Source organism: Lissotriton vulgaris, chromosome 7, assembly GCF_964263255.1.
Source record: "Lissotriton vulgaris chromosome 7, aLisVul1.2, whole genome shotgun sequence".
Lineage (NCBI taxonomy): Eukaryota > Metazoa > Chordata > Amphibia > Caudata > Salamandridae > Lissotriton > Lissotriton vulgaris.
The window spans coordinates 1,764,672,559-1,764,697,729 of NC_141695.1; the positions used below are offsets into that span (position 1 = coordinate 1,764,672,559).

The window sequence follows — 25,171 nt, forward strand, 5'->3', positions numbered from 1 at the left end:
TAGTGGCGGACCCTGTACCATGGCATTCATTGGTGGATGTTTTACATCTCAGCTGACGCAAGCTCTCTTGCTTCGGGATCTTCACTCAGTGTGTGTTTTTATCAGAACCCATGTCCTCGGTTATATGACAAGACATGTGTGCTCACAAACAGCAGCTGCGTGCTCTTGTTATGTCTAAGTGCTAATGTCTGGCCAGAGAGAATAACAAGGGGCATTGTTGTTTGACCTTGTCTAGTGTGTTCAGACTAAATCCCTGGAAAATAACAGAACACGAAAACATATGCAGGTTCTGTGTGAAAATTCAATGTGCCACAAAAGCAAGCATGTTATGTAGTAATGTGTGCAAAGGAAATGAGGCCTACACTGTGTACAACTAAACTAACACAGGGAAAACGACAATGGGCCATGAGGGAAACAGACAACACTCTGGATTTGTCAGGATAATAGCACAATAAAAAACACTAGATGATATGAATGTAATTCCCCCTTCTGTCAGGATATTACTGAGCTTCAATATTCTATCAGACAACCCCCCCTGTCTACTTTCTGTACTTTGAGAAGAGTCTCCTAGAGAAGTTAGCTGTGTTTCTCGTCTCCCTCTCCCATGTCCCCTTCTTCTAGGATATAACTTTCCTGACAGCAGCAGTGCTAGATACTGTGGTTCAGGAAAGCCTGCCTTAAGTCTCAGCAGGGCCTTGTAGAACATGGAACTAACATCTAGGGTCACCAGCTGAACTTCTCAGTAGCATCACATACATGTGTGTTATTGAAGAGCAAAGCACGCATGTGTGATTTAAAATCAAAGCCTTTCTTCAGCCCCAGGTCCAGAATAGAACTTCTGAATAAATGGATATGGATCAAGTCAAGGCATGTTCCTCACATCTAATCTTTAAGATGCAGGAAGGAAGGGAAAGAAGTTGTTGAGCAAATAACAGTATTGCTGTCCTGAGACTCTTACTTCTCCACACAGCAGAGTGAACCGAACATGGTGGACCTTCTCGCTCAATGTGTCACTCAGTGTCAGCGCTGGCCATGGACCGAGCTTGAATGACTCATCATTCTGCTGTGACTCTTGCAGCTCTGAAACTTACATATGCAGCACTCATCCCTGATAGGTTTATAGTTACTTATGTTGTTGACACAGAGCTGAAAGGACTTCTAGGTCTATCAGTCCCTTGATAGTTGTTTCTTCCATTGCCCGTACCATTATTTTCAAATATCTAGAGAACTGTGATTAGTTATCACCAAAGAATTAGCATAAGATTGGAACTTTACCAGTAGGAAGGATTTGCAGAAGTAGGGAGAGATTTGACTGTAGGTGAAACAAGTTCATTATTGAAGATCCAATGTGATACGAAAAAAAGGTTCAAACTAGTAGTCGTGCTGAGATAAAACCAGTATATTACAAGCAGAATGTATTCAATGTATCAGACAGGGTTGTTGCAGGGATTCCGCTTAGAAACGGAACTATGCCTGGGGCCACAGAACATCAGTTTGTTGGAAGTGAGTCACCATACCACATCAGTACCTCTGAGCCCAAATCAAGACTAGCTCATAGTACCGCACCTGCCCTACCAACCGTTACAGAGTAACAGGTAAGTTGGCGCCCCAGAACACACACTCTAAACCCTTTCAGGCATCCCGGTAACAGGCAATCACTGTTCATGAGCTAACTCATATGTATCCACAATGCACAGAAAAGAGACACAAATAAAGCTTACAATATTTATTGAAACTATTATGCTCTATTTTGCAATAGCTGCTCTGCAATTAAAAGACATACGAAAGTCAAAAATGTGATTAGCATAATTAACAAACTGTACTCAATTAAAAGGCCTGGAATATTGGAAGACAGTGGTGCCTAAACCTAACCTCACTACCGAAGCACAGTGATGTTTCAGAGATCGCTGGGACTTGTGAAGGTGCCCCATCCCTGGCATACATAGGGAGTTGTATTACATCCCAGGGAGCAGAGCTCTTTCTCGTCTAAGAACCTTTGCATGTGTCCTCTCTGTTTTCAAAATGGCAAATTTTGTTTTTTATGATAAGATTTATCCGACCACAGAGCAAAGACTGCACAGTTTTTTTTTTACCTTTTAGGAAATGTTCTGTATAAATTCCCAGCAGAAGAACTGAATAATAAAACATGTACAGACTATTTCTAAAATAAATGTATAGCACAAAAACAAGCCTGTTCAAGCAAAGGTAGCACACTACCTTTAAGAAATACACGGCAGGGGTATTCAGTGTATCAGAGAGGGTTGTTCATAGTATCACCGCAGGACCAATTCAACGTATCATAGAGGGTCACGCATAGTATCAGTCGTAGGAGGTTTTCAATGCGTTTGAGTCACTCATGGTATCAGCGGTAGCACCTATTCAATGTATCAGAGAAGGTCGTACAGAGTATCAGCAGTAGGAGGAATTCAGTTCATCGGATAGGGTCAGCTGCGCAAATGCTGTGGTCAGTTCTGGGGCCTGTGAGGAAGAAACAAAAGAGAGCATGAAGACACTTCTTAGCCTAAATTTGGGGTTAGTCAGGAGCTTAGAACAACATTATAGGTGGTTGCATATGTTTTTAAGCAATTAATGAACCATATTGTGATAGGAGGGCCCAGCTATCATTTGAACCCCATGTGCTTCCAAGGTTTTAAATGTATTTTATTAAATTCTTAACTTTGTGCCCTTGTAGGCTGATTCTAAGCGAGGGGAAGAATAGACAACGGAGACACCGTTCCATGTTTTCAGACTCTGCCTGTCCAGAGTGTGGTTTCAAGCACTCCTGTAATTAGACTGCTTGTTCTCCAGGTGAAATTCCTCTTTCCCTGGAGTTTGGGGGGGCTCCGTAACCTGAATGTTCTCAATGATTTTCCTTTTTTTGTGCTACACCTGCTATCTGCCCATTTGTATTTTGTTTTCTTGGGATCTCATGCTGAATAACACTCCTGAAGGGGTCTATATTTCCCTCCATTACAGGTTAAGGACCTTAGAGGGTATACTAAATATAACAAAACCTGTGCCCACCAGGATCCTTACTGGGTGATGGCTTTGCGTGCTTCTCTGCTACAATTTCCAACACAGTCGATGAGAGGTAAAACCCTCTCAATGCCACTAAGTTCTCTGATTTCCTCTTGGGAAGCAGCCTGGAGCAGTTGCATTTTTCTGCTTCCATCAGCTACTGCTCTTGTATACAGTTATCCTGTTCTTGTCTAGGAAGGCCACACGGCTGGTCTCTTGGCAGTGCTCACTTTTGGGAAAGTGATGTTAGTTTATTAAGACCACCCCATGCGAGTTTAACGTCCATCCTCAAATTCCACATTCCTGCTACAGATGCCAAGGGCAGATCCCTTTCAGCCTTTACTATCAGTGTGTGCTGCAAGTTGACCCCTCCTGCTCACAGAATTCAGAGTTGCTGTCTCCCCAGGCAGGGGGAGTAAAGAGAAGCTAATCGGAGTGCCCAAGGCTGGTAGAAATCGCGGGGCTCAGTGAATACATCAGCGCACGGGACTCCAGGAGTCCCTGCGGTAGCCCGCCTGCCCACCTGAGTGGATGACCGCCCCTTAATTAAGGATAGAATATAATCAGTTTCCGGGTCACGCAGCGCGGGACGCATCGCGGGACGAAGCCCGGACAAAGGGCGGACAGTCCGGGACAGGAGGTGACAGGGCTGGGCCAATCCCCTTTCATCCACAACCAAGGTACTCTGTGTTATTATTAACATTTAACTGCACGGACAAGTTATCCAGAAGCATGGGGAAGCGGAAACTGACTGAGGATTCTGGCGAAGTAGTAGGGGGAGCACCTAAAGGTGGGAAAAAAGCCAGAAAAAGTAAATCTAAGTCATCCGGCATGCGGCCCTCCCATGCAGGAGCTAATTGTGTCATGGATCGAATAGATGATCTGATACAAGACTGTGGGGATATACTGACTCAAGCTCCCAAAATTGTTGAGCAAACATGTGAGGATATGGTGAAACCTGGGACCAACACGGGCAAAAGGCAGGATAAGGGGGTGGTAACTATTCCTGATATGTTTCTAAGTAAAACTGCTGTGGGGGAGGGACAACTATTGTAATTACTGATGAGAAGGAGATAAGTATAGATCAGCCGTATCCACCTGTAGAACATGATGTCAGTGTTGATGATCTAGAACCCTTATCTACTAACAATAGGTTCTCTGTTTTGTCTCAGATGGAGAGTGACAATGCAGTAGGAACCTCGATGATTGCCCCCCCTATTGAAAATTCCCTATCTTCATCAGGAACTATTGGTGTGCATATGTCCCCTGAGATAACAGCCAACCCACTGTGTGCAATTATTATTCAACTTTGCGGTTTGGTTGAGTCATTGCAAACTAAAGTTGATCTTCTGACTGCCACAGTTAATACCTTAAAAAATAATTCTGGGCAATGCTCACTTAATTTTACAAAAGCTTGCCCGTCAGGCCCAATAAACAAGAGCGTGGTTGGAGGGAAAGTATTTGTTCCATCTGCCCCTTTGACCTCCACACCACCTATATGCAGTCCGTTGGTGAGGAAAGAAAGGGGGACCACGCAATCCATAGGCAAGTCGAATGTAAGGGAGAAAAATTTGGCAAATTCGCCCAAAAGAATGATCTTAAAGCCAAATGTAATGCCAGTGGCTGGAGCTAGCATTGGCAAGAGCATAAAAGATAGCTGCCGGCAAGAATTAAGATCATATTCCCTGAATCCATATCAACTTTACCGTAACGATGACCAAAACCGCATACAGGCTGTGTATATGGTGAATGTCCCAAAAATACCTATAGGACGAGGCCATGAGACCCCGGATTCCCTAACGAATAAGGTAATTCATTGGATTAGGCACATTAGGGGGTGTAGGTCTGTTATCAGGGAGGATATTGTAAAAACCACAAGAATCACATCACCAGGCGATACTGACGATTGTATTGAGGTGGTTCTAAAAAACCCGAGGATAGAGGAGGATCTCCTGGCCCTGGAATATAGAACCTGTTCTCCAGATAACTCCCGGATTCAAATGAGATCACAACCCTATCAGAGAAGGATACTGAACAGAGATATCCCTGAGAGGAGTGCAGGTATAGCCTGTTCGGGATTGGAGAATAACGATTGACTTCAGACCCAGATTGGAAAAGTAACACCCAGGGAGACGAGTAGTGATGAGGTCCCAGATCATGCATTAATTACTCTAATGGGCCCCACTTCACCTTTTTCAGAATCTCCGCTCCAAGGGCATGTATCTGTACAGAATAAAGCATTAGTTATCACCCATGAGATTCCCAAAGGTATAGAACCACCTGTACTTACTGGATCAGTTCTTTCATGGAACATTGCTGGTCTGAGAACGAAAATGGATTCCCCGGAGTGGGCTTCCTTTATCAGCCGACATGAAATATGCTTATTCCAGGAAACCTGGGCTCTGGAGCAGTTGCATTTCCCGGGCTATCTAAATTATGGAATCTTAGCGGAAAATAAAGGGAAAGGTCGACCGTCAGGTGGCCTGACAATCTGGATCAACCAAGATCTTGCTGTAATGGTCAAGATATTACCCACTAATCATAGGGATCTCCAGGCCCTTACATTGGAGTTTGTGAACCGAGACCCTATTCATATATATAACGTATACGCCAGAAGTACCGGGGGAAGGAACTCGGAAATTTTAACACTTCTGGAAGAACATTTAGAGAGTAACTGTCTCCTTTCTAATATTATTATAGGAGGAGATTTTAATGTAACTTTTGAGCCTCTCCTGAATGACAACTGGAACCTTTCAGATGAAGAAGATAGGGCATGGGGGGTTCCTAAATTGGATCTAGTCCCCTTAAAAAGGTGGACACAAATTGCTATACAGCTTAATTCACTCTGTCTAAATAAAGGAGTTAGATCCGCCAATGATAGAACACCAGGTGATAAAAGTGGGGCTAATACATATAGGAATATAGATTATATTCTTGTTAGCTTGAGCCTGTGGAGGTATCTGCAGGACATGCAAATTATAGATAGAGTAGAGAGCGATCATAACCCCCTATCGGCAAAAATATCATATTGGGAACCATCAGTTACTCGGGAAAGGGTGACTGATACCACCTCTCCAGTAGACGTTGTTATTACTAATGATATGCACCATGTCCGCTGGTCTAAAGTCGCAGTCATTCAGGATAATATTGATTTTATAGATAGCAAGCTTACCCAGGCAACAAGTGACCTGAAGAGTGTAGTGAGTGAGGAGTGCTCAACTACCAGTATTGAAAGTGGAACCAGGACCTGCGAACGCTGTTTGTCAAGCCCTCTCAACAAAGTGGTCCTTGTAACTTCCACTCTCCACGTTGGTACTCAATAGAATATAGACAGGCTCGGTTGGAACTAGCTAGAGCCCTTAAAAGTGGCTCGAGTGAGAATCTACGTATAACTAGGGCGGCGTATAAATCTGCTGTCTTTAAATCCAAACGTACATGGGATGAGCAGAGGTGGCTAGACCTACAAGAAGCAGGACGCCATAAAGATCCCAGAAAGTTTTGGAGTGTCTACAAGTGGGGTGCGGATAGTAACATTGATAAGCCACAGAACTGGGTCCCGCATGATAAATGGGTATCCCATTTCAAACCACAGTTTGCGATGGGAGACGCCCAAGATCCTTCCATAGAGGTATCTTTTGTCCCCTTTTTGGAGGATCCATTTACTTTGAGGGACGTTCAGCTGGCTCTGGATGTCGTTGTTCCTGGTAGAGCACCAGGAATTGACGGCATCCCAGCTGATCTATTCCTACAAGATAAAAACTCTTGGGGCTTATATATACTATTATTGGCGAATGCGGTTGCTGGGGGAGCACCGATTCCCCACTCATGGAAAGGGGCCGAAATAATCCCAGTTTATAAGAAAGGGGATAAGTCCCAGCCTGGAAATTATCGACCAATTAGTTTGATCGACACTACCCAGAAGATCATTGGTAGGGCTCATTTTAAATAAGGTTCGGGTTCGGGAAAGGGATCTTCGTATACTGTCTCATTTGCAGGCTGGCTTTAGAACTTCCGTTAGCACAGTTGATCAGGTTATGCATTTTTCTATGTTATACTGGAAGACCGTGCTAATTAGTAATGGCAGCCTTTATGCTGCTTTTATAGATTTAAGCAGAAAGGGGGTGGTGATGAACAGAGTGTCTGAATTAAGCAGACCACTCTTACCCAGTCAAGAGATCAGGGCTTGATCCATTACCGTTATTTAGCTCACTGCATCGCCCCAGTTCAGAACCTGGCTATATGCAAATTAGTCTGACCCAGTGCCTCATGGGAACAGGGCAGACCAAACTACCAAGCCAATTCTTCACCGGAACGGAGTCAAGCTTCCGGGGACCGGTTTCTGGCATTTCAGCAGTCAGGATTCAAGCAAGCCGGGCCGAAGACGGCTGAAATGCCAGAAGCCGGTCCCCGGAAGCTTGTTTCCTTTCCAGTGAAAGAATTGGCTTGGTAGTTTGGTCTGCCCTGTTCCCATGATGCACTGGGCCAGGGACAGACTAATTTGCATATAGCCAGGTTCTGAGCTGGGATGGTGCAGTGAACTAAAAAACGGTGATGGATCAAGCCCTGATCTTTGGACTGGGTAGGAGTGTTCTGCTTAATTCAGAATACTCTGTCCATCCCCACCCCCTTTTTCTGAATCGTTTTGTCCACCATAAGCGTGGAAGGGTATACTCAGATGTGAGTCCCTTGCTCACTGCACCATCATGATTCAAGCAAGCCGGGCCGAAGACGGCTGAAATGCCAGAAACCGGTCCCCGGAAGCTTGTTTCCTTTCCAGTGAAAGAATTGGCTTGGTAGTTTGGTCTGCCCTGTTCTCATGATGCACTGGGCCAGGGACAGACTCATTTGCATATAGCCAGGTTCTGAGCTGGGATGGTGCAGTGAGCTAAAAAAACGGTGACTGATCAAGCCCTGATCTTTGGACTGGGTACGAGTGTTCTGCATAATTCAGAATACTCTGTCCATCACCACCCCCTTTTCTGAATAGTTTATAGATTTAAGGGCAGCATTTGATTTGGTCCCGCTCCAAATGCTGTGGAAAGTGCTTAACGACATGGGTATGCCAGGGGACATCTTGTCTCTAATTAGAGAGCTTCATCAGGAGAATTTTGCCCAGATTAGGTGGGGTAGTCCTGGCAATGTCACATCTCAGTTCCCAGTTGAAACAGGTGTGTGCCAAGGTTGTGTCCTGGCTCCAACGTTTTTTTCTTTATATATAAATGATGTTGCCAAAATTCTAATTGGTTCTAATGTCGATGCACCTATTCTTGAAAGAGCAAAAATTCCTATATTAATGTGTGCAGACGATTGTCTTTTAGTATTAAAAACCCCGAGCGGGCTACAGAAGGCTTTGTTAATTTTCGAGGACTTCTGTGTCGCTCGTGGTTTGGAAGTTAATGTTCTTATATCTAAGTACATGTCTTTTAATACGCCTAATGCCAACAGGGGTACTGTATATATGAGTAATGGGCCTCTTGAGAAGGTACAGGCATTTAACTATCTGGGTGTCTGCATTTAACAGGACTTATCCTGGAGACAGCAGATTGATTTGGCCACCCTGAAGCATCGCCAGCTCTCCGGAGCTTTGAGCCTAGAACACTCCAGGTATTTGACTAACCCAATAACTCTGGTGTTATCGGTTTATAATGGTAAGGTAGTTAGTTCCATTTTGTACGGTGTGGAGATGTGGGGAAATGAAAAGCTAAAGGGGATGACTGTTTCCGAAAACACATTTCTCAGAAAACTAATAAGGTTACCCCAGAGCACCCCACTGAATCCCCTATTTTATGACCTGGGTATAACACCAATAGCTCTAATTGCATCCTTCCGCCCAATTCTATATTGGCGGCGGATTTGGACCACACATGAACTGGATACATATACCAGGGGGCTGCAGGACGTAGTTAAAAGTGATGGCTCCCGGAAAGTCAAATGGTTGGGACATATTCAGAATCTCTTAAACGACTAGGGGAATTGTGGGAAGATCCATTGCACGCTAGGTTCCCACCAAAGAAGGTACTTAAGAACTTGTACTGGAACTTGGTGGCTACAAAGGTTTTCAGTACCACCCCTTCACATTCTCTTGTTGGATTATTTCTAGAAATTAAGGATTGTCCCAAACTTAAGGAATTCTGGGATGTCATTATGAAGCCCCTTGACCGTAAGCTCTACTTCCAGCTAAGAGTGGGAAGCTTACCGGTAAGGTCATTCTCTAATAGATGGACTAGTGGGGGCAAGGTGGCTTGTCCGGCTTCCTCAGATGTTCCAGAAACCATTGGCCATCTTTTGTTTGAGTGCCCAATGTATGCGGTGCCCCGTCGAAAGTGGCTACGACCAATGTGTAGGTTATTGGGAACAAGGAGAGGATTGGTTGCAGTTAGAATCATTTGCACCAGCCCTAATATGTTTGTGTATATAGCGGTGGCGAGATTTCTAGGCTGGGCATGGACGATTAGAGCCCGTTTGCTGAAAGCATAATACATTAGTTAACCTTGTAGGCCAAGTATCGTTGTTAACTATTGTGTAATAATATTACCCACATTTGTATTGGCAATGGAATGATTTTATCTATATATTTTATGAATTCTTATAATCTGGATTTTAATCTGGTTTTATGTATTGAATTTTATACATGTACTTTTATATGTATGGTATATGCTTTTATGACAAACGTCGAATAAAGCTTGCTTGAACTGAACTGACTTTGAATGGTTTGGAAAAACTTTAATCCAAATGACTTTCCAACATAGGTTTTCACTAATGTTTTCAAGCAATTAGAAATGCTCAGTTGTTTCTTATATCTGTGGAGTTGGGTATGGTAGGGAAACTGCCTATACTCTATAGTCTTTATACTTAACACATGCATAGGATAGTATCCTAAATATTGATTGAAGAATATTTTCCCAACAGTAGTAATTGGTGTATTAGAGGGGGGTGGAGGCCTGGCAAAGAACCCTGAGGGACCCCATGCCCTCACACTGCCACCCAGACCCCACTGTCCCATGTTCATGTGCCTAACCACTGAAACCAAAGCCTGCTGAGTCAATAGTCATTAGTATGACTTTTTCAAAGAGACCAACACGCAGGGAGGCAGAGGGCATACCAGAAGCAGTTTCCTGTGTTATTAATATAAACAATGGGAGTTGCGGGAGCAACTGTCAGTTTTCCTGGCATCATATAACTTGAATCAGTGCAGCCAGTGGCAGCTCACCGAGGGAGTGCTGTGGAGCGATGGGCGGGGGAGGTGCTGGGCGGGGTGTAGTGGACTCAGACTTACAAAGGACAGAACTCAGAGTAGCCTTACTCTGAGTCTTGTCTGTCGTAGGTCCAAGTCCACTACCCCCAACTTGCCCCTCCCCCCGCCCCGCCTCACCACCCTGCAGAATTCCCTACGGTGAGCCGCCACTGAGTGCAGCCCTTGAGAAGAGTCTTTGGGGAGTTTCAAGGAATGTACTGATGGACGCGCGATCCATTCAACAAGACGTGAAGAGTAAACTCACTGACTAACTATTGATGTACAGCACCGGACAACTTGAGGGGTCTCCTGGTGTTGTCATCTTCACTACCTTCATCGCTTTTTAGGTTTCGACCTGGCGAGGGGCATAGCCCCTCCCAGTTCGAAAACTTTTGTTTTCAGTAGGGACGTCGGCCCCGCCTCTGCCTCTCATTGGCTAGCTCCATAAATGGAGGCTAGCCATTGGGAGACAGAGGCTGTCAATCGCGCTTTCTCTTGAAAACGCGATTCGGGGGCGTTTCTGGTGCTTTTTTTAAGCCCCGCCCCTTTGTCCCGGGCCGCGCTGCGATTGGCTGCCGGCCCGGGACACCCCCGTGACGTCATTCCCGGGCCGCGCTGTGATTGGATGCCGGCCCGGGACCTGACTTGTTAATTCTGTTAATTTACCACCTAAAAAAAGTAATTCCACTACTGAACAGACGAAGATTTAAATGAAATATGCCGTAATGTGAGATTTAACTAGAGTTCACCTTTCTGCACAATTTATTGAAACGCCACATACATTAATTAGCTTCAGTTACACAAATGAAACCCACACAAAAGGGCTGACAGCCACGGTATGACCCTGCCATTAAAGTGTTTATGAGTTTATGATTGGTGCATAACTCAAAGTGCACAATAAGAACAAAGAACAACACACAAGTGACGCAGTCAGGGAGCAGGGGCTGAGGCAATTCCCACCCTACCAAACTACCAGTCTAACTTCCGGGAAACGGTCTGTGGGCGGTAACTTAATATAACCACAGACGTGGACAAAGACGTCTCCACACGCTGAGGAAGGCAGCTGTCCGTGTCACCGTCCCCGCCGCTCCACAGGTTGTATGCCCGTTACCTTTAACACTCCGTGCATAAATAAGCATAACTTGTATGTCACCGCCTCGTCAGGATAGTAAGCGCTGTGAATGTAATTTTAAATGTTTGTAAAGTGCACGTTCATCCCACAGGTCGTGTGGCTGAATAACAGGTGGTTAGTGTTATCAACTCAGTGGTACTCATTTTATCGATGTCGGAAGGATGAAATGCTGAGTAAACCCTCTAACTTTGAAACTGTGAGCATGGGGTCGGCCACAGACCACTAGTAGCTCACTGAGCCAACGGCTGCATAGTTAAACACGAACTCGTGTTTGGTACTTTTTAGCAAAACACGCGCACTTTCAACGGTTAGAGTAGGGAGGGCTATCGACTGAAACACGGAAAAAGAAGAGAGAGAAAAACGGACCGTGACAGAGAAACATGATAAAAGAAAGACAAAAACTAGGATGAGGGAAAGAGGCAGCGAGGGGGGGGGGATTCAATATGGATAGAAGCAAAGGTGGGTGAAAGGGAGATGCACCGTTTCTATAATCACTATTTTTTTTTTTTTTTACAAGGGCGTAGCTTCAGGTTTTTTGGGTGGGTGTCCCCCCCCCCTCCCCTCCCCTCCCCAATAAATATATTTTATGGCAAATAGTTGAGTGCAGCTGCTTTCAGCCGGGTATGGTGAAGGGTCTGTCGTATTTCGCCAAGAATTTACATAACCACGCACGCTCTCTCCCTCGCTGCTTTGAAAGTCTTCAAAAATATTGGTTATTTTACAAAATATTTTTTTTTCTTATTTACTACCCCTGCCAATCCACATTTGTCTGCTTTACCACTGACCCATTAGTCCCTCTTATGTGCCCTGCCTAATTAAGCTCGCGTGATTGTTGCAAATTATAACCCCCCCCCCCCCCAATCTTATTGAACAAACTACGCCCTGATTTTTTGTGTGCTTGGTTTTCATGTCATTGGAAGACTCGACGCTTCTGCTTATCATTGTATGCCGGTCAAATAAAGCCGAATTCTGTTACACGACCTCTCTCGCACAGTTCGCACTGCTTTGTCGCAGCTACCGCTTATCGGATTTTGTATGGTAAAATGCCCCTCTGCACTTCAATTTTTAAATGTTGAACTACTAGTAAAGTTACAAAAGTTCAAGTTGTCAATTTTAATAGGCATAATGAATTAAACGGGAATATTGACCTGTCGTCAAAACCACTATTATCATAATAAACTGAATAAAACCTGCCCCCGACGCGATAAATAAAGCTGTTGGATTGCGCGCGCGGTTTGATGCCAGGTGCAGCAGGCACGTGGAGATTAGGGCAGGGGAAAGGTCGTTACCTTAATGACGCGCCTGTGTCAATGAGGGGCAGCTGGGGAGGTGCGCCGATTGCGGGGTTGCCATGGTTTCGTGGAGTTTGTGACCTTGGGAGTGCCTGCATTGACTTTTACATTTACCGGGGAGACCCTCTGGCTAGCCACCTTTAGGGAGGGGAAGGGGGGGGGGGCGTTAATGGAATATGAAGGTCAATTATGGTTAATGGAAGAAAATGCCCTTCGTTTTGGACTAATTGATATTAAAGTGTAGAGGTGTGCCATGCATTAGCTCCAGGAGTATCTTCAAATGGCAGTGCTCTCACTCAGGTGTGGGGAAAAAAAACATTGGACGTTACTGTCAGACAAACAGATAAAAACATTTGAACACATTGGGTTCACGGAGCTAAATAAGCCAGAGAACATAAACCTCGGTTGGCTCTTTGGCTGCTAGGAAATTAGATCTCACCTGGCCATCAAATGTTTACAGTAGAGTACAATACGTTCAATGTTTGGCTTTCTGTTGAGACTGCCAGCTCCCGTGTCTTTCAAGGACCGGTTTTGGACGGTGGGGAGAAGGTGCGTTTTTTAATGTATGGGTTGTAATTGTATTAGGTATGTGTTAATATTTGAGTTTGTGCCCTATTTATGGCTATGGTCGTCGTTGCTGTGTTTGTGTATTTCTCCATCTACCAGTCAACTCGCTTGTTGCCCTTAAGATAATTTAGCGAGTGCGCACGATGCTGGAGACTTGCCCATTCAATATGTGGTTTTCTGCTGACACTGCCAGCAGGAGGTAGACTTACTGTGCTTTTCCACTGGAAAGTTTGGGCTGTTGGGAGGAGAATACATTGTCTTTTTTCGATCTAAAACTTCATTATTGCAGGTCTTGTACTGTACATATCTAAGTGATTAGTTAGATTTGTATAGCTCTCATTGTTAACCAGGGTGCCTCGAGGCGCTTTGGAGAATTTAAAGTGGGGATTTGGTGTTCCTGAAGCCCTAGGGGTGGAAACATGGCCGCAGTGCTCGACAGGTATACCACCCTCCTTCTCTGAAGAGGAAGTTCAAGATTTTATGCCCATCCAATGTTTGTCTTCTTGCTCTGACTGCCAGCAGGAGTGGCGATGATGGTGCATTTCCAGGGAAAGTCTCGGAAAGAACATAAACACTGAAACTGGGAAAACAGGACTTGGAGACTTCGCAGACATGACAGAGGAGTGGTGGCAGGCATGCAAATGTAAGGAAAGGGGGCAAAGGATGTTGTAGTGTTGGAAAACAAATGTGTAACGTGGCTACTGAGGATGTGCTAATGTACACTTTCAAGTTAAACCTTTTGTTTTTCAATCCATGGCTCCTGAATGTAAAGTCCCAGTGGGTTCGATTGCAGAGTATTTAATCGTGCTTTGGTTGGGCCACCTGTAGTTCGGTATACCGGAACATCCAGGACAGGGTTCTGCAAAGTCGGTCCTGGAAAGATTCCAGATTTTTAGCATATCTCCATTTAGATGAATGTAGTTCTTAAAATCTGGCACAACGTGGCCCTCCAGGACCAACTTTGGAGAACCCTGCTCTAGGGGCATACATCTCTCGATACCACTATCGAAAGAGCCTCTCTTGAAAGAGCCTCCTTATTACTCCAGCGCCTGACAATGTCCATCTTGGCAACCGGTGGGCCCCGTCATACAAATGTTTTCCCACAGCTAGAAGTCTACGGGTCCTCAATCAGGCCAAAAGAGCACGCTTATGTCTGAGGACCAATCCTTCAATGCCATAGAACAGGTATTGCCCACCACTTTCTAGATTGGTCCCCCAAAAATCGCTTCCCTACACTCACATCTCAGCTGGCAAGTCGCTTGAGAAATAGTAAAAAAAAAAGAAGTCTGCATCTATTTTATTTATTTATTTTTTTATTTATTTCTTCCAAGACCTTTATTACACAATCACGAATAGACACAGCATAGAGCCTACAACCCCGAGGGCCGGCTGTGGTATGCACAGTTACCAAGCAATAATTTCAGAGTAAACACAGCCATTCAGCCGACACCCCGGAGGTCCGGCGGCGTGGTAGCAAGGTATGCATAGAATAGCCAAAGTCTTATTCCGGATAATCCATAGGTCTATGGTATTTTCTATTTTTTAACAAAACGTGGTTATTCGAAGCAGAGGAAACATTAATCTTAACAATAGCAGACAGCCCTCTCGCCATAGAGCACGCGCGGTTCAAAAGCAAGCACAATCACACTTACTGAGGAATGATACGCCTGGTCATAGCCACATCTGCCGTTGGGGAAGTACATAATTCGCCCCTATAGGCGTTCCATCGACCCCATTTCTTATCCCAGACTCCGGGACATCCCCTGGTTTTATAAACCGATTTTTCGGACAGCATGCACATGTCCATTGCGGCCACCCACCTAATCAGGAGCGGCTTGTGCGGTGAACCCCATTGCATGGCTATTTCACGCTTCAATAGAAGGAAGCTTAGGTCCGCCCAGCGTTGCTCTATTGTAGTTAAGTCCGTAGGGTCCCATATGTTGAGGAGCGCACCTTTGGGAGTCAGAGGGACCGGCTTCCCCAGGGCGTCAGTCGCATCTATTTTATTTTTAAATATCCAGTGACCCAATATTAGTTGTTTTCCACAAACTGAGAAAAAACATTAAACACTTCCAGGCAGCGCTCGTCGGATTAGTTCAATGGATTTCTTATGTCACCCTCTCGGTTGATGCGGCCCCTCCTTGTAAACAGCAGCAGTGTGTGGGGGGGCTCTCAGTGTGTGGTGGGCTGTGTGTGGGGGGCTGTGTGTGTGTGGGGGGGCTCTGTGTGTGTGGGGGGGGCTCTGTGTGTGGGGGGGCTCTGTGTGTGGGGAGGGCTCTGTGTGGGGGGCTCTCTGTGTGTGTGTGTGGCATTTGCGAGAGATTAAGCTATTGGCATTGTAAATGACAATGCCATTTATTTATCTGTTTTCAAAACCAACACATAAATAAAAATGTTGTCATTTACAATGCCAATAGCTCTAACTTTTGCAAAGGCGAAACCGTTGCATTGTAAATGCTTGTTTAAATCTGTATTTCCTTCTTTTCTTCTCATTTTTAATTTCCTTGCTCTGTATTGTCATTTTACTTGGTATAATGCTACCCACATGGAACTGGAGCAGAAACACTGTTTGATGCATGACCTCGGAGTTAGGTGGCCTGGGTTCAAATCCCAGCTACCAGTTCACCAATTTTTGTGATCCTGGGAAATGAATGGACCTCGATGTACATTGATTTCATTCTCTCTGAAAACTGGTGATGCCGAAAGGTGATTCAGGTTGAGGCACTTAGGGCAAAAATACCAGTCACATCTTTATAAGCTAAAATGAACAAGGCTCCCTTCAGGAGAAAGGGTAGAGGTCGACCCTCCTTTAAAAAATATTTGGAGAAAACAGAACCTGATCATAAATTTGACAACAAAGGGCTTGATTTGGATATCGAGTCCACCGAAATAAAAATTCTGCTTTATACTATGGGATTTATATTTCGATGGACCGGATCCGCCACCGTTGTGACAGAGTAACCCGTCGCCAGTATCTAAATCAGACCAATAATTTTTCAACTAAATTAGCTGGTATTGCAAAGCTTTTTGAGATTATTCTGAGAGGGAAGTCATTGAACATTTATTTACTTGAGTATCTGCCATTATACCCTAAAGCATTACTTTTCAGCATCAGCAAATCATTTTTTGTGCACATGAAGCACTTAGATTTATCATTGTTTCACGCAACGCAGCAATACAACTTGCTGCGCTGCATGAGAACTGAGAAGGCAGGAATGCCCCATAGATATCAAATTATGGCACATTCCTGTCCTCCGCTTGGACTGGCGCACTCAGTGCATCCTAGCGCCGAAGCAGGCACGCTAGCACCGTGGTGCAAGGATGCCTCTGTTGCAGGCAGGATTGTTTTTTTGTAGAAAGCACAAAGGCTTTTTTTTACCACTTTCTAAATGTATCACAGAATGCAGCATGCTTAGAAAGAGGACACAAGGAGGAAAAATTAAGATATTTCTCCTCGTTGCTCCTCCCCTGTGCAGCGGTTGTGTTTTGATGCATTCCTAAGTTTACCAGTTTTCTTAAATCTGGGAATGCGGCAAAATCCATAGGTGGGTGCGTGAGAACCAGCCATGTAACGCGGTTATATTCCCGAGTTAGGCTCATGTGGTGAAGCAGCTTATTTCCCTCATTGTCCTCACAAATAACATTTTCCTCAGTAACCTGTTGCACATATTTGCATGTGTGACAGTGTTGGATTACTTTCCCTGAAACAAACCTTATTTACACATCTAGCTTCGCACAATCTTATCACAATGACTTGAACATCATATACATGGTCTCTTTTTGCACTATGTACAAAGGTCTCTCTAGCTTCATACATGGGATGACAGGGCTATCTATAGATCCATCACAAGACGGCTTTCTATTATAAAAGAAGATCCTCCCGCTAGATTAGCAGAGGAGACACTTCCGCTGACACCGAGGGTGCTTGCATGCTCAGATAGCACTACGCAGTGGTCTGACATCTCATGAGGGGTGTCCAATTTGTGACCAAGATGGGCTCCTTAATTCTAACCCATCAGGTAATGGGGTTGGATCATCCCTTGGGGGGGATTATTGGCTCTACACAGACTCTAGGTACATCGTAGAAGTATGCTCAATTACTGCCTGGTTTATAGGCCTGCATTTATACATTGCTTTCGCACCATGGTGGAACTATATCTACTATTCACGCTTTTGGTGCTTGTAATCACATGTATCTGCTTCAGTCTATTAATCATTGCAGCACCAAGTATTCTATAGAAGAATAACGCTGGTTCAATAAATATATGAAAACGTCCCACTGTGTATTCTCTATTCACTTCTCTGAGAACAGGCGAGCATGAGTGTCTGAGCGAAGGGCTCTGAACTGTTTCCACGATCCCTGAGGGTTCAGAATTGTCATGTTCAGTGGTTGCTGGAAACGGTTTGCTCTCTGGTAGGTTAGGGGGGCTTACAGTGAAACTGGGAGCTAGATGGTCTGTACGCCAACATATCCTGCGGGCATGTCCGAAATCAGGCCCTTAGTTTATATTCTCCAAATAATGCGCAGGTACTACGGATTAGTAGGAACTACACAACATGGCACCGCCAACATTGGTTAGGCACTTATTTAATGGCCAAATCTGAGTAGTTCAGTTGTGCTTTCTCAGAGACCCCTACTCACATTAAACCGGAGGCGTCCATAATAGAAAGAGGGAATCTGCCTCAGCTGAGTAGGTAGGTCCTATGTATGGGCTGTAGGTTTTATAAATCTTGAAGGATTAAAAATATTCCCATATTGTATAAACAAAATTTCAATAAATTAATTTAAATAGAAAACTTATTTATTTTTTATTTTTTACAATGGCCGATCAGGGAGAGGACGTTGAATTACAATCAGCTATTCTAAATATTTCAAAACAATGCAGCCAGGCAGTTGCTATGAAACTATTACAACATGGCGTCCCAGCAACGGGTGGATATGTTACCTTTGTGGTTGTGGCACACAAAGCATTCAGGACAGAGGTATTTTATTCTTGGGTTTCATTCTCAGCTGTAGACGCACGCACAAAATAGTTTCACACTTAAATTGAAGAAGAGACACCAGATGAATACGTTCAATATGTGGACATAGCAGTGAAAACGTCCACTGTGAAATCTCTGTATACTTCTCTGAGAACAAGTGAGCATGAGTGTCTGAGCGAAAGGTTCTGATCTGTTACCACGATCCCTGAGGGGTCAGGGTTGTCATGTTCAGTCGTTGCTAGCAACCATTTGTTCCCTGGTTGGTTAGGGGGGTTGCAGTGGCACTGTGATCCAGCTGGTCGATATGCCAACATATCCTGTTGGGTTCTTCGGAATCAGGCTTGACACCAAGCCCCTAGTTTCTGTTGTCCAAACAATGCACAGATCCTATGGCTCAGTAGGAAGTGCACGGCAATGGCAGATCCTATGGATTAATGGGAAGTACACAACAACGTCTTACCCCGATAGAATAGTCCAAGGCAGTGACTTGCGATGTCTTGAGTTTCTCTAGGTTACCACGCCATGCAGGAGTACGCAAGATGGCCTGGAGTGACATGTTACATCTCATTCTGGGATTTAAGGCACTCTGCATCCCCTTGAGTAATGCAAGGGTGATGCAAAACCTGGATAATCTGGGCCTGGGTGCCTAAATGACAAATAATCATGGCGCTCATTAGCCTGTGCCTGATGTAAAAATAAGTGCCACACGAGACGCTGCTCCTGATGCAGTGCGTTCATTACTGTTCTTTTGCGAGTTGTGACCTCATCAAAATGCATTTAGGAAAAAAGATACCATCAGACAAAATTATCGGTGAAGGTAAACCCTGAGTGTGGAACTATTTCTCAAATTCTCCAGGGTGCCGCTCAGACGTGTCGAGGTGCTGATAATAACATCACACCCTATGTGCAAACCGCCTGTCTGGGGTTTGACCTAATAAAGGAAGAGATTTCCAATTTATTTATTTATTTATTTAATGATATTTATAGAGCGCGTGCAAATACCCGTAGGCGTCTCGGCGCTGGTATGCAATGCTGTGTATCCCTGATCAGCAGATTGGTATCTGGGTTTACTGGTTGAATAACCACGTCTTCAGTTTCTTTCTGAACTGGAGGAGCGTGGAACTTATTTTAATGTGGTTCGGTAAGGAGTTCCAGATTTTAGGGGCTGCGATAGAAAAGCGGCGATCACCCCATGAGACTGTTCTACTTCGTTGAACCACAAGTTGGTTCAGTGAGGAGGACCGAAGTGTTCTAGACGGGTTATAAGGAATTAGTAGTTTTTTGAGGAAGCGCGGTCCTTGATCTTGCAGGGTCTTATAAACTATGCATAATGCTTTGAATTTAGCCCTATTTTGAATGGTTAGCCAGTGGTAATCTTTCAGGGTGTCCGAGATGGGAGTAAACTTGGGTTTTTTGGATAGCACGCGTGCCGCTGCGTTCTGCACAGTCTGAAGCTTTTTCGTGACTCTGCTTTGTGCATTAAGCAGAAGACCGTTGCAGTAATCCAACGATGACAGGACCAAGGAGGTGACTAACGTCTTGGCTGCTGAATCTGGTAAGTAAGGAATGATCTTTTTTATTACTTTGAGCTTAAAATGGGCGTTAGCTGCCACCTTGTTTGCATGGGCCATGAAACATAGCTTGTCATCAAATGTCACTCCTAGGTTTCTAACCTTAGAGGTGGGGGTAGGAGGGACACCAAGAACCGATGGCCACCAAGCTGCCGACCAGGCTGGCTGAAGGTTACCAAAGATGACCACTTCCGTTTTATCGGAATTGAGCTTCAGGCAATTTCTTGCCATCCACTCACCGATAGCAATCATCCCCCTTTGGAATCTTTCTGCTACCTCCTGTCCATCGCCCTTTATGGCCAAGACCAGCTGGGTGTCGTCAGCGTATGAGGTGAGGCTCATCCCGTGTGCTTTGATGACACTAGCAAGGTCCGACACATAGATATTAAATAGTGTTGGACTGTGTATCTGCCAGGGGTGTTCCTAAAACAAGCCTGCAGCATGCATTGTTCATGGATTGTTATCAGTCCACCTGTGCAACTTTTTTACAGGTTAAACCACAGATTTATACCTCAGAGTTGTTTATAATGTTGCGATACTCGCATAACAGAAAAAAAGCACAGATTTCCTTGTAAACTTCCACACTGCCACAGTGAGCACAACACACACTCAGCAAAGGTCAAATCAATTGGCTCCCCAAAAAATTAATTAATCACAAACAGAGTTTTATTCTCTTGGTTTCTGATATCTTTCATTCTTTAACTGTGCCCCTCAGTGTTTACCTCCTGCCATCCTTTGAATGCATCAAAGTATGCAAAACATCACATTTGAAAGTTAGCTGACACTAAAGAATGTGGTGCATGTAAATATAAAGAGACTACCTTGGTGGGAATATTAACTTTTTATTGTTTTACCTTAAAAAATGTGATAAGACGAAGGATGGATACACTTTACAACTCGACTCTCTACTTTTATTTTTATTTTAACTCTGAAATAAAAAAAATAAAAAAAGTCGAGGATAAGTTATAGTTACGAGCTCTATGCCACTTCAACCCACTCTACTCTATCACACTACACAAGAATACTTTACAACTCTCCACTCGACAACACTCCACAACATATTTTTTATATCAACAGTAATTAAATTAAAAAAAACAAAGGTTAAAGATTAGTTATAGTTATCAATCAATCAATCAGTATTTGTAAAGCACAGCACTGTCACCCCTGGGAGGTATCTGGGCACTGGGGTGGGAGGTATCCATCGAAAAGCCAGGTCTTGGGTTTCTTTCTGAAGTCTGCCAGGGGGCATTTTGTTTGGTTTGGAGGGGCAGGTCGTCCCAGGTCTTGGCAGTAAGGTAGGAGAAGGTGCGGCCCCCGCTGCAGCTGTGAAGAATGCAGTGGGTGGGCAAAAGGGCTATTGAGAGGGAGCGCAAGTGTCTTGCAGGTAGATGGAAGTTTAGTCGGTGGTTCATGTAGGACGGTCCTCGATCGTGTAGGCCTTTGTAGGTGTGCGTGAGGATCTTCAACTGGCATCTCTTCTGGAAGGGGAGCCAGTGGAGATTTCCAAGATGGAAGTGAGTTGGGTGCATTTGGAAAGGTCCAGGATGAGTCTGACTACAGCATTCTGTATGGTCTGTAGTCTCCTGAGGAGACAGGTGGAGATTCCGGCATAAAGTGTGTTGCTGTAATCAGGCGGCTAGTGGCGAGGCCCTGAGTGATGTTCTTTCTGATGTTGACTGGAATCCATCTGAATGTTCTGCAGAGCTTGCAGAGGGTGTGAAAGCAGAAGGAGGCCACTGCATTGACTTTCATGTTTCCTGGTCAGTTCAGTGTCGAGGATGCTGCCTAGATTTTGTGCATAATTTGTTGGCCTGGGTGTAGGATGGGTTCTGCTGGCCATCAGCTGTGGTTAGTTATAGAAGTGTTTTTCCCGAAGATCAGCACATCTGTCTTATCAGAACTGAGTTGAAGGCAATTGTCTCTCATACAGTGGGCTACATTGGTCATGGCGTTGCAGAAGTTTGTTCTGGTGGTGGAGGGGCCTTTGGTGAGCAGGTGGATAAGTTGAGTGGCGTCTGCATAGGAAATTATGTTGAGGTTGCGTGATCTGGCAATGTCTGCGAGGTGGGTCATGTAGCTGTTGAACAAGGTGGTGCTGAGGGATCATCCTTGGGGTATGCGCTTACAAATTTCTTGGGTTCATACTTGAAGGGAGGCAGCCAGACGCTCTGGTTGTATCCTGTAAGGAACCAGGCAATCTGCTTGAGGATCTTTTGCTGTATGCCGATGTTGCAGAATCTGTTGAGGAGGTGTGGTCGGATATGGTGTTGAACACAGTCGAGAGGTTAAGGAGGATCAAAGCTACAGTCTCCCCATTGTTGGGAAGGGTTCTGATGTCGTCTGTGGTAGCGTTCAGCACAGTCTCTGAACTGTGGTTGGATCAAATCCCAATTGGGAGGCGTCAAGCAGGTAGCTTTGTTCCAGGTATCCGTGAGCTGTTAGTTGTTGGTCTTTTCCAGTACTTTGTCATGGTAATGGAGCAAGGAGATTATTCGATAATTTTTAAGTTTTCTTGGGTCAAAGCAGGATTTCTTTAGGAGGGGTCTGACCTCTGTGTGTTTCAAGCTGTCTGTGAAGGCTGGTGTGGTGATGGAGGTGTTGATGATGCTGGTGAGTTCCTTGCTGATTTGATTGGTTCTGAGGGTTAAAAGCCAGTTGCAACAGGTGTCAGTGGGTGCCCCATGAGTGGATGGATGACATGATGGCCGTTGTGGTCTGTGCGGTCAGTGGAGACCATGTGGTGATCGTTTGGCTGGCGTGCGCTGGTTGGCCGAGACTGTTGATGTTTAGGGCAGTGGGTTGGGCATCACAGTTGTTGGTGGCGATCTTTCTGTGGTAGTCCGAGAGGGTGTAGGAGAGTTCTTGAGAGGGGTGTATTGTGTTCTATGTGGCTGCTGGGTTAGAGAATTTCTTAACTATTTTGTATACTTATTTCATGTGATAGGCTGCTGTATCGATGCAGGCTGTGATGGCTGCTCTCTTGGCTTCCTTGATGCTCAGGTGGTAATTGCTAAGGGCGGCTTTGTGACAGGCTCTGTCAGAGTGGTTTTTAGAGGAGTGCCATCATTTCTCGAGTCAGTAGCAGTTGGGCTTGGTGGTTATGACTCTGGGGTATAACAGTTGGCTTGTTATGAGATTTTGGTGGTTTTTGCTGGTTTTGGTGGGGTGACTCTTTTGATGCATTTGGTGATCCACGCAGAGAAGTTCCGAGTGGCCTGTTCTAGATCTGATGAGGCATCGGGTTGGCTGGTGCCGAGGGCCTAAGTCCACTGTGTCTCTGTTACCTTATGCCAGCTGCGGTGGGAGCTGTGATGCTTGCTGATGGTGTGAAGAGCACCAGAGGTGAAGTGAACGCTGGCATTGTCAGACCAGGTGAGTTCTGTGATATGGCTGAATTTGACTCTGTCTCTGGAGGGTGAGATGTGATCGAGTGTGTGCCCAACTTTGTGCATGGATTCAGTGACCAGTTGGGTGAGCCCAAAGTTGTTCAGGATCTCCAGTAGGGTAGTAGAGTTATTGGGCTCATCGATGTAGAAATTGAGGTCGCTGAGTAGGACGCAGTGGTAGGACTCGATGGCTAGGGGGGGCGATAAGGTTGGAGATGGCATTGCAGAAAGCTGGTCAAGGTTCCGGGTGTCTGTATACGAGGGTGCCTCTTATTGTTGTCTTGGCATTGGTCTCTAGATAGAAGTTGAGGTAATCTATGAGAGGTGTGTGGTCTCACTTTAGTGGTGATGGATCGGTTGGTTTCCTTGAAGATAATGGCAATACCTACACTGTGTTTGTTAGTGCAGTCGCAGAGTATCATCTGGTAGCTGTCCGGGTTTAAGGAGATTGCCATGGCCTGTTTGCAGAGGGATCAGACTAGATGCATTGGAAAAGTTCTGGGTTGTATGTGGCCTTTAGAGGAGGTGTGGTGCGGGATCTTGTGTAGATTGGTGATCTTGTATTGCATGAGAAACAGCAATGGCGGCAGGCGAAGGGTCCTTTGGTTGCTTGTGGGGAGGCGGTGCAGCAGTTGTTGTTTCGGTGTGTGAGGTCTAGGTTCAAGACCCCCTCAGCAGTGTAGTGGAGGGTGACGGGAGGGCCAAGGCCCCTGGTGCTGGGCGCAATGCAGGCGAGGACAGGTACCGACAGACATGCCTTTTGCTTTTGCCAGACCACAGTCTACTAGTGAAAGCCACAATTGCCCACATTTTATTATTCTCATACGCATACTGCCCTCCAAGGTGCTCATCAGGAAGTTCTGTCCCCAATGTGAGGTTGGTGCTGAGCCTTACTCTGAGGTTGTACAATTAACTTATAGCCTTTGTACGTCCTTTCTCTGCCCCTCAGTGGATACATTAGGAAGCAGGTGCAGTGTCCTTATTGTTGGAGACTGCTTCTGGTCTGCCTCATGCTTCCCCCCCCTCAGTTACGGCCACTGATGTAAAGACAAACATTACAGTCAGAGGTTGCCCCTAAATGAAGTCCTTAGGACATAGGTACAGGACATTGTCAGAGGATGGTATAGCCATTGCTGCTCAGTCTGTGAACCTATCCCCAAATCCAGTCTCCCTAAGCCCACACATGATAGGACAGAGAATGTTGCATGCCAGGTCTCAGCAATTAAAGGGCCTTTTCTGGTGCAGTTCAGCTCTCTCCTGTTCACATAACACAGCTCAGCAACTTGCCTTGCTGCACTGCCTCAACTGTCAGTAAATCTAGGCCAGAATGTTTTCCTGGAAGAGTAGGCTTCCACCATACATCTTATGCAAAAGAGCATGCACACATCTGTGCACCATAGTGCAAAGGTTGTGCGGTTCACTAGGCAGACTTTAAGAGCTTCTGTGCAGAGGAGGACAGCAGTAGCAGGCCATTTTAAATTCATACTTTAGCTGCTCTGTTGTGCTGTGCTAAAAAATATATATCTACCCTCCCTCCCCCAGAGTGGTCTATCGCCTCAGTCATTCTTTCTATTCATGTGATGCTGGGCTTTTTGATGGCTTTTCTATGCGGCTGAAGATAGTGCCGATATTGCAGTGAGGAGAAGAATGTGACATTTCCCATTGCTTACCTTTGCAGTTGGCCATATGTTGCCTGATCTCCATGCTTTAATGCCTGCAAACAAAAGAGACAGTATTAAGACATCTTCAGAAGATACATACCTGGATTGTATTGAGATGAGCAGTCTTACTCTGACTTTTCTTCTGTGGCATTTATTTTGTTTGTTTCCTCCATTCTATTTGCTCTATCGTCTCTCTTTTATTATGTTATGTTATTGTTATGTTATTGTATTCTTGAAGTAAATGAAAGGAGGCTTGTATTTCACATGTCCCTGAATAGGAGTGATTTCAGTGAGTGGATGAACAGTGGACTGGAATCTCCTACGGTC

At 45.1% G+C, this 25,171-nt stretch overlaps 1 protein-coding gene across 3 annotated transcripts in view; it reads right to left on the reverse strand.

Annotated features, from left to right (window-relative positions):
- Positions 1-1,712: 1,712 nt before the first annotated feature.
- Positions 1,713-25,171, reverse strand: part of LOC147706616 (cell adhesion molecule CEACAM5-like) — a 250,203-nt gene continuing 226,744 nt past the window's right edge. For all 3 annotated transcript variants that reach the window (XM_086933102.1, XM_086933103.1, XM_086933104.1), the window contains 2 exons: positions 24,854-24,897; positions 1,713-2,478 (listed from right to left, as the gene is read on the reverse strand). In XM_086933102.1, the coding sequence (XP_086789228.1) occupies positions 2,466-2,478; positions 24,854-24,897 (57 nt within the window). In that variant the 3' untranslated portion in view covers positions 1,713-2,465. The remainder of the gene's footprint in view (positions 2,479-24,853; positions 24,898-25,171) is intronic.